Source organism: Lithobates pipiens, unplaced genomic scaffold, assembly GCF_037356315.1.
Source record: "Lithobates pipiens isolate NorthernLeopardFrog02 unplaced genomic scaffold, aLitPip1_a1.2 Scaffold_23, whole genome shotgun sequence".
NCBI lineage: Eukaryota > Metazoa > Chordata > Amphibia > Anura > Ranidae > Lithobates > Lithobates pipiens.
Window position 1 is genome coordinate 272999859 of NW_027507785.1, and position 17607 is coordinate 273017465.

Below are 17607 nucleotides of genomic sequence, written 5' to 3' on the forward strand. Positions count from 1 at the left end.
TATATTAGATAAATGTCAGTTTTGGAGCTTTTTTAACAGATTGATACATTGCATATAAAAACTAATAATTAGACCAGTTACAAAAAATTGCATTCTATCTAAAGCATCCTACTTTAACCGGAGTGCCCAGACACACTGAAGTGCCTTCAGGTTTCTTTAGGGGTACCTTGACAAAATGCCTAAAAATTTATCAAAAATTGTGGATCAAGCCAGGTGTTCATTGTGCCTCATTACAGCCTTCTAGCCACCGGCACCCTAACAACTAATTGCGTCATCATTGATAAGGAGGATGTCAAGCGCCTGCGCAGCATGCTTGTGTGACCCTCCCCTGCCCCACTCTTTCAGCACTGGGATTTAGCTGAGTGAAAGAGAGAAACAGGCAGAGGAGAAACCTTTGAATACTAGTCAGTAGTGGTGTGCAAAAGTGTGTTTGCTTTGAATGAATAAATCCCCTCTAATCTCTATTTTGGTCTTTTGCATTTTAGAATGGGGTGCCTCGTGATTGTGAATACATTTAAAGGGTGTCTTGACTGAAAAGGGGTTAATAGACACTGACCAAAAGTTTCAAAGAGCAACGGTAGCATTCCCATTCATTTGTGATGATTGTTGGCTCTTTTATGTACTTTGTAATGTGTAATGTACTGGATTTACTAAAATTAACACAAATCTTAACACTTTCTTCTGGATGTCTTCTCCCTTTTTGATGATTTATTTTTTTACCAGTTTACGATCGGAAGTCTTTACATTTCAGTTTTATTTTATTTTTTTCTCTTCTCTTCTAATACAGTAAAGCTGTGGTCTACCAACTTGGATAATTCTGTTGCTAGTATTGAAGCCAAAGCCAATGTATGCTGTGTCAAATTTAGTCCTTCTTCTCGCTATCACCTGGCATTTGGCTGTGCAGGTAAGTTATAACCTTATATGCTTTTCCAAACTCATTTTATGTTGTGTTCATAATTGTCGGACACAAAAAGGTTACTGTTCTTGAACTAAACTTAAGCGTGTCAAGCAATTGGCAGTGGATTTGAGCTAAAGATGGAGTTGTGCAATGGATTTCAGCTAGGAAGGTGCAGTCAGTAAATTTGAGTAAAGCTGTCCATATGTGGATCGACATACAGCCGGTTCAGCAGGGACTGGACACATTTTGATCCATGTGTGTGACCTTCTGCCATTGATCAGAAGCCAATCTAAGAATGGTCTCCTGGTCAACCACCATAGCAGATAAAAGCTGCTCGATCAGCGCTGCAGGCAATAGGCTGCAGTGCTGATCAGTGTATTCTGAAAGCAGGGGAGTCTTCCCACTCTCAGAATAATGGAAGAATTCCCCCCATCCACCTTGAATGTGTGGATGGGGTAATTGGGTCCGCTTTTTTCCTTCGACCCGGTGGCTGATTGAAAAAACTGACCCATGTATGGCCAGCCTAAGTAAAACTTTTATTTTTATAAAAATGTTAAGTTGCCTTTTATATCGGGCAGAATGTGGCCAGTGTATGAAGGTGCGACTGCCTTTGGGTCTTTTCTTTTCTAGAACATGCCTGTTCTAACTTGCTCATTTAAAGGCATCTGCCCAGTGTAGCAAAAAAGAAAAAAGTTTCTGGAAGAAAAAAATGTCTTAATGTGGTCCTTTTATAAAAGCTTCTCAGTGCATGATCGTAATGGAATCAGCAAGCGTTCAGGCGGTGGAGCTACTGACACTATAGGTGACCAACCTAATATGCTAATGAAATTCAAAAAAGTGGAGCGTTTATAAACATTTAGTGATAATCGTATGATTAAAAATAAGTGAAGAAAAAGAGTAAAATATAAATAAATATAAACAAAAATAATCAATCATGCACAAAATGGTGTCCATAGTAAGTCGATAAAGTGAGAGAATTTCCAGTGACAATTGAAGGAAACAAAAAATCCTCTGAAAATAATCCCGCTGTAACAATAAGAATACACAAAGTGACTCCAATGCTCTTCCTCCACCACTATGTACTCACCAGAATGCTATTGTAAACCAGCATATACATTTGTTCTCATGTACATACCCTGGCAGAATTTGATTTCTTGGTAGTTTTTCAGAGAATATGAATAACACAAAAAATTCATGGTTAGTGTTTGGCTGAAGCCATTTATCATCAATCAACTGTGTTTACTCTCTTTAAATCATAATGACACAAACTACCCAAATCACCCTAATCAAAAGTTTACATACCCTGGAATATTTGGCATTGGTACAGACAGAGGGTGGCACACACGGGTTAAAATGGCAATCAAAGGTCAATTTCCCTCATTTGTGGCTTTTTAAATCACAATTGGTGTCTGTATAAATAGTCAATGAGTTTGTTAGATCTCACATGGATGCACTAAGCAGGCTAGACACTGAGCCATGAGGAAGTAAAAACAAACAGCCAAAAGACCTGCGTAACAAGGTAATGAAACTTTACAAAGATGGATGAGAAGATATCCAAAGCCTTGAATATGCCAGTCAGTACTGTTTAACCACTTATTAAGAAATGGAAAATTAGGGGCTCTTTTGATACCAAGCCAAGCTCAGTTAGACCAAGAGATTGCAGCCACAAGTGGCGGAAGAATTGCTCAGGATACAAAGAAAAACTCTCAGGTAACCGCAGGAGAAATACAGCTGCTCTGGAAAAAGATGGTGTGGTTGTTTTTATACTCTGGATAACAGTGCTCAGTCAGGGGGAATCCTAATTGAAGAAATGCAGAAATCACAACTCTTCCCCTTCACCTTCTTCATGGACTGGTCTGTCCGGTGATATCATGCTGCCACTGTGGGAGGAGCCCTGGGGGTTAATGTCAGACCAGGCAGTCCCTGGTTTGAGGATCCTGGGACTCTCTGGGGCAACAACTCAATGAGCAGATCAGGCATGGAGGCCGAAAAGCCGAGTCCTCACGCTGGAGAAAATATAACCCACTGATAGTGTTTTGTGGCGCACTAGGGCACCATTCAAGAAGCCTGGTATTTTTTAGCAGTAAATACAAGGTTTCCTCTGATTTGCTGAACTGGAGATATGATGGACTGATGATGTAACAGTTCCTATCTCAGCTAATTGGAGGAACTAAATGCTGTGTGGGTTGGTGATATGACTACAGTATAGTACGGCACACACAGTGGTTGCTGTTTAGTAATAGTTTTAGTTTGGCTCAGACAAACTATTTAAAGAATACGTCAACCCAACGTTTTATATTCCTGACTGCTGTACCATGTACTTGTATGAAAAAATATGCTGTTCTTTGTATTTCTTCCCTTTGTGTGAAATATCTGGTGTTCTGCCAGTCCATCTGCTTTCCTATTAAAAACTCACCATGCTAGGCATAAGAACACAGTGGCGGTCAGTGTTCCGGCTGTGCTAGGAACTCGACCTGCTCTCCTTCTATGACCAACACCCCTGACCCCCCCCCCCCCCCCCCGAGCAGTCTTTCACTGGAAAGATCAGTCTGCTTCTGTTTCTCCTCCCCTATCTTTTATGCAGCTGAGAACAGAGGGATGTGTGATCACTTATAAAAAATAAATAAAAAGGGGGGGGGGATGTATTTGTTTTTTATATCTATACATACACAAATGTTTTGCCCTTCATTTCTAATTTCTAAATCAAATGGGTTGTTTTACAAGGTGAGGGTCTACATATACTTTAAAGTCCAAGTAAACCTGAAATTCTACTTTTAAGGCTAGCTTCACACTGAGGTGGTTTTCAGGCATTTTATTGCTAGAAATAGCCTCTAAACGCCTGAAAACCGCCTCCGATTCACGTCAGAGTGATTTTCCCACTGGGGCATTGATCTTGCAGGACGCTCTGAAAAGTCATGCGAGCAGCATCTGTGGGGTGGTTTGGGAGCTTTGTATACATTGCCCCCCAAAACGCCCTGGCTATTAAAATGAATGGGCCATCGCTTTGGAAGTGCCGCAACATGGGTACTTTTAACCCCGTCTGCTGCTCGGCAGTCCCCAGTGTTAAAGTAGCCTAAGTATTGTCTCAGCTTCAAAATCTTTTTCAAAGTAAGCTCTCTTTAAAGGATAAGTTCACCTTTTGGGAACATGTTACATGTTCCATCTGTTTTTAGGGTGGAACATGTAACCTGTTCCCAATGCGGCACCCGCTGCCCCATTTTTCGCCGTGGTAGTCCATTGATTCTTCCTGCCAGGGTATCTGCTTACCTGTATGGGATGTATGGGTATACAGATATACTGACAGATCTGCAGGAGACATGCCTAGCACCAGCAATCTGCTGATCGCTGGTGAAATGATTTACAGGCTCAAAATAATTAAATGCACGTTTTTTTTTTTTCCTCCAAAAAAAGGAATTTATTTTTAACCACTTTGCGACTGGCGCACGCCCATGTACGTCCATTTTTTGAAGAGAATGCCATCTATATCCATATCCATCTCTTCAGGCGCTGGTCATGTATGTGATAATGGTGGTCTCTGCGGGGGTGGGAGAAGCCACTCTCCCACACCCTCCATCTCTCACCGGAGCCGTCGGTAGCGGCGGAGGCGATCGGGTCCTTTCCTGTGTTGGGTATAGAGACGAGTGAGGCTAAGATGGCCCCCACTATACCATAGGAGGGCGGAAGTGACGTCAAAACGTCACTTCCGCCCATACCTCTTAAAGGCACATTTTTTTTCAATGTCATTTTTTAAATGACATTATTTTTTTTATTGCATTTAAGTTCAAATATAAGATCTGAGGACTTTTTGACCCCAGATCTCATATTTAAGAGGGCCTGTCATGCCTTTTTCTATTACAAGGGATGTAATAGGAATAAAAGTGATCAGTTTTTTTAATTTTTTTTAAAAACTGTGTAAAAATAAATAAAATAAATTAAAATAAGAAAAAATTTAAAAAAAGTTTTTAAAAACACCCCGTCCCGACGAGCTCACGCGCAGAAGCCAGCACATATACGTGAGTAGCGCCCGCATATGAAAATGGTAGTCAAACCACACAGAGCGAGAGCAATAATTCCTCCTCTGTAACGCAAAAAAATGCAACCTGTAGAATTTTTTAAATGTCGCTTATGGAGATTTTTGAGGCTAAAAGTTTGACGCCATTCCACGAGCGGGCGCAATTTTGAAGCGTGACATGTTGGCTATCAATTTACTCAGCGTAACATTCTTTCACAATATGAAAAAAATTGGGCTAATTTTACTGTTGTCTTATTTTTTTATTAAAAAAAGGGATTTTTTTTTCCCCCCAAAAAAAAGTGCACTTGTAAGACCGCTGCGCAAATACGGTGTGAAAAAAGTATTGCAATGACCGCCATTTTATTCTCTAGGGTGTTAGGAAAAAAAAACAATATAAAATGTTTGGGGGTTTTAAGTAATTTTCTAGCAAAAAAAAAACAAAAATGGTTTTAAACATGTAAACAGAGTCTGAAAAAGAGGCCTGGTCCTTAAGTGTTTAAAAAGTAAACTTATCCTTTTAAATGGTTGCTTTTTCAGCCAAAGTCTTTTAAGGTCACCCACTATGTCAGGTGTGCTATAGTCACTGCTTGCAAACTGAAGCAGGTGTTTGTAGCCCGAAATAAATGTATTAAAGCATGTAAGCCATTCCGTTGCAATGAACAAGATGAATAGACATTGACTGGTCTGGGTGCCAGCTAGCCTTATGGTGCCTCCCTGCACTGTGGGGTAAATGGTATACTAGGCTAGCCTCCTTGGTTGTGTGTGTGTATAGATTCTGGCAGGGACTATGTGGATTGGTGACAACCCTGATGATTTGGTGAAGGCTATTTGCGTGGTAATATAAAATGTGTAGCATTTAGAGAGAAAGTCGCTGTAGGAATTGACTGCTTCCCTCTGTGAAAAGGAGGAGATTAACATCAGCTTGGCAACCAGGAACGTATCGGCCGTTATTATCTATATTGAGGCAGCTTTCTTTTTAGTTGTAGGTTTTTTTTCCCCCTTTCTCTTCTCTGCAGTGAACCTTGCTCTCTTTCATTGACATTTTTATCGCCTGTTATGTCAAAAGCTTCTGACAATACAATTAAAACAGAAAGGGCGCGTGCTTCCCCCTCCCCCAGCATTCAGTCTATGCCCATTATCCAGAGCTGGCTGAATGTCATCTATAACCTCCAGCCATCAGCAGGGCCTGTCAGGGAAGAAGGTTACTAAGTAAGGGCAGGACACGCTGTGCTCCACACCATCATTTCCATGTGCTCCCCAGCCACACACAGCCTGTTCCTGAGACTTGTACAACATGACCCCTTACGACTCGAAATGAGTGTTAGCTTGAGTCCTTCATTTCTAGCCATGAACGCCAAGCCTTAAAAGGAAGGTACAGTGTTTTATTATGGTCAGTATTATAATGTTTAAATATTCTGTACTATTGCAGATTAAAGAATATGTAAACGCAACATTTCATATTCCTTATATATGCCTGCTGTACCATGTACTTTTATGAGAAAGTATCCTGTTCTCATTGTATTGCTTCCTTTATGTGAAATCCCTGGTGTTACTGCAAGTCCCTCTGCTTTCCTATTAAAACTGACCACACTAAGCATAGGAATACACTGTGATCAGTTCCTTAGATATGCTGAGAACTCAGCCTGTTCTCCTCCAATAATCAGACTTGTCCTAAACCAGAGGTGCCCAACGAGTGGCCCGCAGAACCCTCTGATGTAGCCCGCGACCTCCTCTAGGAGGGTGGGTTGGCAAACCCAGATTGCAGGTTGCTGACCCTCTATCCCCAGAGCATCAGTGTTGTAAATGGAGCAGGCAGTAGAGAAAGCAAGTGGCTGCAGATCCGCATAAACTGATCCTTCCTGTATAGTGCCGGCTCCTGTCAAAAGCAGTGATACCAAATGCGCTTTGCCTGGGACAGCAACAGCCAGCGATGCCTGAATCAAAGACTTGTTGAAGATAAGTGTATTACTAAAATCACAGTGGATGTAAATAGTCTACACACCCCTGTTAAAATGTCAGGTTTCTGTGATTTAATAAAATAAGACAAAGATAAATAATTTCAGAACTTATTCCACCTTTTAATGTGACTTATAAACTGTACAACTCAAAAAACACACTAAACTATTTTAGGGGGGGGGGGGGTGTAAAACAATAAAAAATAAAAAAATGGTTGTATACATGTGCACAACCTCTTATAACTGGGGATGTAGCTGTGTTCAGAATTAAGCAAATTCAGACTCATGTTAACCACTTAAGCCCCGGACCATTTTGCTGGCTTAAGACCAGAGCACTTTTTTGCGATTCAGCACTGCGTCACTTTAACTGACAATTGCGCGGACATGCAATATGGCTCCCAAACAAAATTGACGTCCTTTTTTTCCCACAAATAGAGCTTTCTTTTGGTGGTATTTGATCACCTCTGTGGTTTCTATTTTTTGCGCTATAAACAAAAAAGAGCGTCAATTTTGAAAAAAACGCATTATTTTTTACTTTTCTCTATAATATCCCCAAAAAATATCTAAAAACTTTTTTTTCCCCCCTCAGTTTAGGCCGATGCAATTTTTTTTTTTTACCAAAAAACATGTAGAATAATACGTAATAAGCGATTGGTTGGTGCAGAAGTTATAGCGTTTACAAAATAGGGGATCGTTTTATGGCATTTTTTTTTTTTTTTACTAGTAATGGCGATGATCAGTGATTTTTATTGTGACTGCGACATTATGGCGGACACAGCAGACATTTTTGACACGTTTTTGGTACCATTGTCATTTATACAGCAATCGGTGCTATACAAATGCACTGATTCCTGTGTAAATGACACTGGCAGTGAAGGGGTTAACCCCAGAAGGTGTCAGTATAGGGATTAAGTGTGTCCTAGGGGTGTGTTTCTAACTGGGGGGCATGGCTGTGATTTACAGCTCGCTGTCATTTGTTTCTAGGCAGAACGGGGAAGTGCTGTTTACTTCGGCTTCTCCCTCTCCGCAGGACCCGCGGTCGGACTCACGGGGGTCCCCACCGGTGGCGCTCACGCAATGGCACAGCGTTGATTTTAAAGGGACGTACCTGCATGCCCATTTTCCTGTCCGTGCCGTTCTGCCGACGTACATTGTTGTGCGCAGGTCGGGAAGCGGTTAAATCAAGTGTCTCTGATTAACCCCAAATAAAGTTCAGCTAATCTTGTCGGTCTTTCCTGACATTTTCTTGGTCGTATCCTACGGCAAAAGCCATGGTGCACAGAGAGATTCCAAAGCATTAGAGGGATCTCATTGTTAAAAGGTATCAGTCAGGAGAAGGGTACAAAAGAATTTCCAAGGCACTAGATATACCATGGAACACAGTGAAAACCTCATCAAGTGGAGAAAATGTGGCACAACAGTGATATTACCAAGAACTGGACATCCCTCCAAAATTTATGAAAAGAAGAGAAGAAAATTGACGTCCTGGGATTTCAGTGGTGATATCTGAATGATGCCTGCAAGTACAGGCATCATTCAGATATCAATCTTTTCCGCCGGCGATTCCCTTCACCGTAAGAACAATAATAGCATCTGTTCAGCTGCTTAATTGATCTAACAGGCAGTTGAAAAGGGACGTCCCCCCCCCCCCCAATTCCGCAGCTCTCTGGTGCTTCTCCTGGGTCGCCCCTGCCATCGGCGACCCAAAGAAAGAATCCACCGCCGGTGAAAGTTGGCTATAGAGATTTCTGAGGGACAGATGGTCCCTGGCAATCTCTGACTCTTGGAGGCCCGAGCGCACAGTTATGAAGTCACGTCTGGGCCGATGGGAAAAAAAAAAAAAAAAGCCAGAGATTCAGCAGGGAAGACTGGGATTGAATTTTTTTCCCCTTAAACTCAGCCTTTCATGCCTAGAAAGCTGAACATGAAGAGAAACTTAATCTTTCAGCATGACAACAACCAAAAGCGTGCATCCAAATCAAAGTAATGGCTTCCCCAGAAGAAGGCTAAGGTTTTGGAATGGCCCAGACCTGAACTCGATTGAAAATCTGTGGGGTGATCTGAAGAGGGTCGTGCACAGGAGATGCTCTCTCAATCTCACAGATTTGGAGTGTTTTTGCAAAGAAGAGTGGGCAAATATTGCCAAGTCAAGATGTGCCATGCTGATAGACTCATACCCAAAAAGACTGAGTGCTGTAATAAAATAAAAAGGTGCTTCAACAAAGTATTAGTTGTAAACGTGTGCATACAACCATATCATTTTAGTTTGAAATATTTTAAGTGGAGGTAAGTAAAAAAAGTTTGTTATTCAACTGAATTTTACAGTTTATGGGTCACATTAAAGGTGGAAAAAGTTTGAAAATTATTTTTTACACCAGAGAAACCTGACATTTTTATCAGGGGTGTGTAGACTTTTTATATCCACTGTATGGGCATATCTATTCTGCAGTGATTACTGGGCTGCTTTAAAACTGCACTGTGCCATAAACTTCTGTTATTACTTGCAGGTTTGATGCGCTTTCAGAAAGTGCGCCACACCTGCAGGATATAATAGAAGTCTATGGCAAAGTGCAGCAAAGCCTGTGTTGTGGGTAAACCACAGTGCATCAGTGCAAAAGCATACTTGGGCCTCTTTTACATGATCAGTTGGAGCCTCTATTTACCTCTATGGAGCTGCAGATGCAAACAGACTTGTATCCATTTACACCTGCCTACCTCTAATGTAATCCGCTAAGAAAAAAAAAAACGAAGGGGATCCGTCTGGGTGGATCAGATTGGAGGGCCCAAAGAGAAGAGAGGGCTGTGTCTGCTCTGCATATGCAGAGTGGACATGGCTCTGTCATCTGCCCGCTCCGTGCATTGTAGCCCACGACCAGTTACCAAGACGCTTAAGCGACCCTCACTCTTCAAAATTTTGGGCACCCCTTTCCTAAGCGGTGCACGTTTAGGAGATATTCATTCAAATTAAAATGAGTTTAATTCCACCTTAAATAAATTTTAGGTCTTGGCAACAAAGAGGTTAATTATCTTGCCCATAATAAGGATGAGAGTAGGGCATTCTTTTGTGTCTTAAATATGGATTTATAGTTCTACCAAATGTTAACCATAATTATGTGAAAAACCAGCGCATGAACACGACCAAATTTCAGAAACAGATACTTAACAAAGTGTGAGCATGTGGAAAGCATAGAAGATTTTCCCCTTAAAATAGTATATTACTGTTGCTTTATTAGAATTTTTTTTTTTTTTTTTTTTTTTTTTTCATTGCTAAAACTATGTATGGGAACATCAGTGTCTTCTAAATACCCTCAGCACAGATTACTACTTAGATTAGCATTAATTCCAATTTCTAAGTGCACACAGCCATGTAATATCAGATATTAGCATTGTTCAGCTACAGAATAGGATATTTTTTGCTCTAGCTTGAATATCACTTATGGTTTCCAAAGTGCTTAACAGGAGACTTTTGTATCAAGACATTTGGCTATTTGTTAATGTGGTAGGATTAGAAAATACTAGAATGGTTGTATTTTCTAGCAGCACTGAGTACCTGCTGATCTTTGTAATGTGTATATTCTAAACTTTTTTTTTATTATTATTCTATGTAGTGTATCTCCTTGATATTTGCTTTAATATTGGGATATATCTACTGTATATACAGCATTATATACTCCATTGTTAGATTATGGGAATTGGTGGACACCCTTTATGGAGATCAGTACAGTTCTACAGTTTGTACTTCATGTGCAAAATTGAAATGCAAAATACCTAATCTAGTTTTGTCAGCACAGAACAGATACTTCCTTGTGCCTTCATGTCCATTCCATGTTCAGTTATAGCAACACAGGTGACTAATGCCAGTGTACTGTGATATGCAGACACTACGTGGGACAAATGGGTCAAACATCTGTCCTCTTAAAAGGGCTGGGTACACACGGGCTGAATGATGGATGGTGTATACAGCTGCCTTTTTTTAGACCCCAGATCTTTCCTCTACCCTCCAAAGCAATCTGATTAGACCAAAATTAGTTTGATCAGATGCTTTACAAACTGGTAGTGGCTTGTAAAAAGCTTCCAGTTTCTGACGTCAGAGTGGGAGGAACAACATAAGTTCCTTTTTACTCTGCCTTGGGCATCGGATCCGACTGGTCGCATTGCTACTAGGCTCCCCGATGTTACGGGAAAGCCCGGTAAAGGCGGTGGCAGGGGGAGCCTCTTGCGCCACCTGTAAGTGTATGTTTTACTTTTTAAGGAATCCCTAGCACTAAAAAAATGATATCTTGATCATCGCTACAACTGTCTGAGGACATATATACACATGTATGGGGGACGGGAAGCAGTTGGTAGGAATGTGAAATTTAATAGACAAAGGTAAATTAGTAGTTAACTTTTATCTGTAAGAAAAAAATAGTAGTTGCCCAACGGGAAGTGTTTTACAAATAATATCCATTTTCAGATCAAAGTTTGTTTAGTGAACAGCATAAAGGAACGGGGAAGAAGCAGCCTGTACTTTAGCTTAACTTGGGGCGTTGGACTCTGAAATGTAACTGATATGTCAAGTGTATTTACTGTGCCTCCAAGCAAGTTAGGCTTTCTATAGCTGCTGTCCATTCAGATTTGTTGAGTATTAGGCTTTCTGCTTTGTTTGTTTACAGTGCCTTGGGGAATGTCTAACTCCATGGAGCTTGTCTCATATCATGATGGGCATGCTTTTATTTGGGGAAGGCTGGGGTTCCTGCTGAGCTTCTCCAATGTGCCTGGAAGCACACCCAGCTTAAGTTGGCGTTGTGTGCACTCTGTGGAGTATATTGGGCTTTGTATTCATACCAGACACAGTCAGTCTTGGTAGCAAATTTAGTGCAACCCCTGCAAATAACTAAAAGCTGCAGTCATTATTGGTTCTGCATCACTTCTAGTTCCACACAGCTACATCCTTGGTTGGGTTAAGGCACATCACTGGGGTCAAGCATGAATTTCCCATGTTGTTCCCATTGTTGGTACTATGAGCCGGTAGAATCATTCTCACATTATGGTCCACTCTTGTGGTCAAATATAAACCAGTAAATAGGAACAATTGATCAGTCAGTTTCTTAGATTATTTCCTATTTAAACAATATACTTTCTAATGTTTAGTAGTAAGTTGGGTACATTTAGAGTCGATGGGTGATCATGGGCTTGTAGTTATTAGATGCTATTTATTAGTTATTTATATAGCACCAACCATGCATGCAGCGCTTTACATATAAATTGTATATTTACATCAGTCCCTGCCCTCAAGGAGCTTACAATCTAAGGTCCCTAATTCACATTCATACATGCGCATACTGGGGCCCATTTAGACAGGAGCCAATTACCTACCAGCATGTCGTTGGAGAGTGGGATGAAACCAGAGTACCCTGAGGAAACCCGCACAGGTATGACCTTCAAACTCCCGGCATGTAGCTATTGAACATCTGAGCAAATATGTGCACTGCTTATAGTTGAACCAAAGTAACTTAGGGTTTGTTAACCCCTATGAGGTTGACATGTGCCTTTACCTAAGGGAGGCTTTATGAAACCTGAATAAAACCTTATTTTGGTTGGTTCATGCGTCCACGCCTGCCTCATTCACATAAGCTACACCTAGGTATGATCATCAAGTCTTCAATAGATCAGTATCAAAGAGAAGAAAATGCACCGTTTACCAACCAAGTGCATTAGTATGTAGATGAATGTGGCTTCAGCTAGCGTTTCTCCAGCCACGTCCCCCTGACATGTTTCTCCTGACATGTTTAGTCCCACCCACCGGGTCTGTGACCATGCACCCAGTCTTGGTCACAGACCCAGGGCTAAGAGATAATGCTCTTACACCTCTGAATGGTACACTGAGGCGAGGTCCCTTCACTCCAACTGGTGAGGAGATCTCTGAGCTTAGAACAGCATTGAAAGTTTCATTCAGTAGATCAGTGTTTCTCTTTTGTCCTAATCCTGCAGTTGAGAAGCACTAAATGCAGAATGGCACCTACAAAAGCTCCTTGGCATACAAACTTTCCCAAACAAGTGCCATTGTGCTTTAAGTTGAGACTTTAACCACCTCCTGTCCACCGTATAGTAAAATGACGGCGAGCGGTATCCCCTCTTTCTGGGACAATGCCCCAGTCTCGCCATTCTTGCACACCCGCATGGGGGGGCGCACCTTGTCCCAAGGACACGCAACCCCGATCTCTAAAAAAGAGCCGATGACGTAGCTCTCTACCCATGTGATCGGCTGTGTCTATTCACAGCCGATCACATGTAAACACACTGACGGAGTGTGAGGAGAGCCGATCAGTGGCATCACCTCGCAGGGGAGACCTGTATAGGTACTTGGGGCACTGATGATCAGTGCCCTGATTATCATTGCAGTGCCCAGCAGTGATGCCAGTCAGTGACCATCTGTGATGTCAATCTGTGCACATCAGTGATGCTAGTCAGTGCTGTCTTTCAGTGCCACCTATCACTGTTCATCATTGCTGCCTATCAGTGCGGCTTATTAGTGCCATCTCATCAATGCCCATTAGTGCAGCCTATCAGTACATATCAGTGAAGGAGAAAAATTACTTATTTATACAAATTTCAGATTTTTTTAAAAAAAAATGTAATTTCAACATTTTCAGACTACTTTTTTTTTTGTTGCAAAAAATAAAAAAACCAGCAGGGATTATGTGGGTCTGGTATAGATTTTTGAGGGGAACCTCATGGCAAAAAAATGATTGTGAACTCCCCTCCAAAATTCATACTAGATCCTTATCCGAGCAAGCAGGCCAGGAAAGCAGGATAATCAACGAGCAAAACTTGTGAAAAACTAGCTCCAGGTTTTTATTGGTGACTGAATGAAGGTAATACAGTATGTAACCCAATAGTATGATTTATTTCTGTTTTTACAACCCAGATGGCATTTTCTTCCTATTCATTAGACTTCAAGTGTGACGTATGGCACAGGGGCAGCAATAATTAGTTAATGTATCCTTGCTGTTACCTGGCATTCCCTATCAAGGCTTATGGATGTCATTGATCTTATTCATTGGTTGTTGGGAAGTGTAGAATGAATGTGAAATAAAGATTTCCTGAATGAATGTGTGTAGGGAGATGCGGGTGTGCACGGCATGTTTTAACAATCAATGAATAATTGAGCACCTAATTTTAGCTAGATAAGAAACTATGCCTAAAGCTATAGCAAGCGATTGAGTGCCTGGCCTACACATGTGTGAAAATCATGGCCAAGAGGCTTCGTTTCCCTGCACGTATCCATAGGGGGCATTAAGGTTACAAGGAGATTGGGTCATCTGAAGCGATTTTCTGAATATGTACCTATGCAGGCAATTTCTGAAGGTCTGAGGTCAAGCTATATTCCTAAAGTGCTTTTAAAGTGTTTAGTTGAATTCTGTTTGTGATCCCTTTTGATCTTGTGGCTTTAATGTAAACACATGCATATGATGTAAGTTCATCCTGCACTTTCTTCACATTCTTCTGCTCCCTAGTAATGGCTTTGTCAGTGCAAGAGGTTAGACATTGTCTGCTGAAAGGCTCAGCTTGTCTGCTTTAATCTTTCCATTTTATTGCTGCTTTCCAGCTCTGTGATGGGAAGGAGCAATATGTATCTGGATTGTTGAGTAGCGATTGTTCATGTATGCACTCAACATTGAGGACATTTTGGCTTGTTCTGTGTACTGGTTTTAAAGTGTTATATCATCAAGGGTTGTCTGTAGCTGTCAAATGACTAAATGGAGTTTGTGTCAACACTTGAATAAAGCTTTATCGTTTTTTCAAAATTACAGGCAAGTGGCATCAGCAGCAGACTAAAATCGAAAATTAAGCAAGCTTTCAGCTCATATCAGGCATGCCCGTTTCCTATTCCAAATACTGCTAAAGTAAATAATGAAAAGTATTCTACTGAATTATGATGTGTAGCCAGTAACAGTACAGGGAACTTATCTTATATTTTATTTATGGTGTAAGTGGTATCTCCTAAATTAGATTGTAATTTTACATTCCAATTCTTAATTAAAGGATGAGTTTACTTAAATATATGTACATCTTTTTGCAAGTAGAAAAATGTGCATTTATAATTTTTTGCTGCAGGAGCTTTGCACCAGCGAACAGCAGATCATGGGTGCCATACATGTCTCCTGCAAACCTAGAAGATAGAATGTAGACTGTTAACTAATTTATTGAATAAAAACGTTAAAATACACTCCCATTTTGTGATTTGTATTAAAACACATCAATATTCCAAGTCCAGTGTGTGGGGAGTCAATCGCTCGTGCTGTGGGTGGTCATCCCCCACTATGTAGGCTCCTTAGCCAGCTGGATGGTAGGGATGGAACAGGGAATGAGAGCTGGAATGCTGGTGAGGCGTAGCAGTGGGCGTGATGACATGATAGAGGGGGCGGTGGCAGAATAGAGGCACCTGTGGAGAAGGTAAAAATTTGTGCTAGAGAAACTGTAATCATGGCTCTTTTGACTGTACAGGTGATACAGAAAAATTTGAATATCGTGCAAAAGTTAAATCTCACTGATACAGGTGAAACTAATATATGAGAGACTCATTACATGCAAAGCAAGATAGTTCAAGCTGTGATTTGTCACAATTGTGATGATTATGGCTTACAGCTCATGAAAACCCTAAATCCACAATCTCAGCAAATTAGATTATTATATGCAATCAATAATACAAGGATTGTACATAGAACAGGATCACTGAAAAGTATAAGCATGCATATGTACTCAGTACTTGGTTTGGCCCCTTTTGCAGCAATTACTGCCTCAATGCAGCGTGACATGAAAGCTATCAGACTGTGGCACTGCTGAGGTGTTATGGAAGACCAGGATGCTTCAATAGCAGCCTTCAACTCTTCTGCATTGTTCAGTCTCATGTCTCAGCTTTCTCTAGGCAATGCCCCATAGATTCTCTGTGGGTCAGGCCAGGCGAGTTTGCTGGCCAATCAAGCACAGTAATCCCATGAACACTGGAATAGGTTTTGATGCTTTTGGCAGTGTGGGCAGGTGCCAAGTCCTGCTGGAAAATGAAGTTGGCATCGCCATAGAGCTTGTTTGCGGGTGGAAGCATGAAGGGCTCCAAAATCTCCTGGTAGATGGCTGAGTTGACCCTGGACTTAATGATGCCCAGTGGACCGACACCAGCAGATGACATGACTCACCAAATCAACACAGACTGTGGAAACTTCACACTGGACTTCAAGCACCTTGCAGTGTGTGACTTTCCATTCTTCCTCCATACTCTGGGTCCTTGGTTTCCAAATGAGATGCAAAATTTGCTCTCAGACCAGGTCTGTTTTTCTTTTAGACCAGGTAAGATGCTTCTGACGTTTTGTTGGCTTGACAAGAGGAATACATCATTTGAAGCCAATGTCCAGGATCCGTCTGTGAGTGGTGGCTCTTGATGCACTGACTCCAGCCTCAGTCCACTTCTTGTGAAAGTCCCCAACGCTTTTGAATGGCCCTTTTCTGACAATCCTCTCCAGGCCCGCGGTCATCCCTGCTGCTGGTGCACCTGCTGGATGGGGATGTTTCCATAGAAAGGGGTATTAAGGGTTAAAAAGGAAGGCAGCCATCCTTCAGAGTGTATCCAGAACTCTGCAAGACATGTAAGGAAAAAACAGGGAGGGGGAGGCGCCAACCTGAGTGTAGTATTAAAATGATGACTTTAATAGGACAAGATTAAAAACACAAGATGATAGAAGATGCATGCTCCTCAAAGTAAAGTGCAGTCCTGGCAATCCACATGGCTCTGTTGGTCCCACCGCTGTTCTGGATAAACAATGTGATCCATTCCAGCCAGCTGCTCAATCCTTTCCAGCTATCCAGAACAGCGGTGGGACCCACAGAGCCATGTGGATTGCCAGGACTGCACTTTACTTTGAGGAGCATGCATCTTCTACCATCTTGTAAGTGTTTTTAATCTGATCTTATTCATGTCAGCATTTTAATACTACTCTCAGGTTGGCACCTCCCCCTCCTTGTTTTTTCCTTTCATAATTTGCTAGTCTGCGATGCATTTACTAGTACATTATGCTGTTTTGCAGGGGACTTTTTTTTGGTATTTCTTTTTTTTTTTTTTAAAGCTGATTTACAAGCGCTTTCAACTTCACCCAGAAGGGGATGTTCCACTTGTTTGCTGCCACCACTCCCCCCCACCCCCTTTAACATTTGACATTTGTTTAATAATTTTTTTGGGGAGCGGGTATCTGGTTTTATCAGCTGCTTTAACAAGCCCCCTGCATACGCCTGGTTCACCAAGGCAATACAAGGAGAAGTTCTTGTAAAATTAGTAATGGCAATGATGTGCTGGAGATTATTTTTGCGATTCGCACAGTGATTGGAGAGTGATCAGAAGTCCCGCCCACCACAGGCTACCTGCAGAGAACTAGAGGAGGGGGCGGAGACCAAACCAGTCACCCTGGACAAGGATAGAGAACAGCCGTAACTGATCTTTAGTACAGAAAGCTCCTGCACAGAGACAAACTGTCACACTGGATCGCTGCACAGATCTGTAAAAAAAAAAATACACAAAGGACACAAAGATCCAAGTAAGAATACACATGCCTCCTTTTATATAGGCAAAATTTCATTATCTTGGCGTTTACCAGAACTATTTTCCATGCCCTGATCTTTATCAGCAGGATAGAGCTGAGCTTTAAATGTAGAGAAAAAACAAAATCACCTTACTGGTTATTTCCTTCAAGCTGAAGCTGTCAAAACTT

The 17607-nt window shown here is 41.4% G+C and overlaps 1 protein-coding gene across 4 annotated transcripts in view; it reads left to right on the forward strand.

Annotated features, from left to right (window-relative positions):
- Window positions 1-17607, forward strand: part of COP1 (COP1 E3 ubiquitin ligase) — a 287714-nt gene that overhangs the window by 196056 nt on the left and 74051 nt on the right. For all 4 annotated transcript variants that reach the window (XM_077453195.1, XM_077453196.1, XM_077453197.1 and 1 more), the window contains one exon: window positions 788-904. In XM_077453195.1, the coding sequence (XP_077309321.1) occupies window positions 788-904 (117 nt within the window). The remainder of the gene's footprint in view (window positions 1-787; window positions 905-17607) is intronic.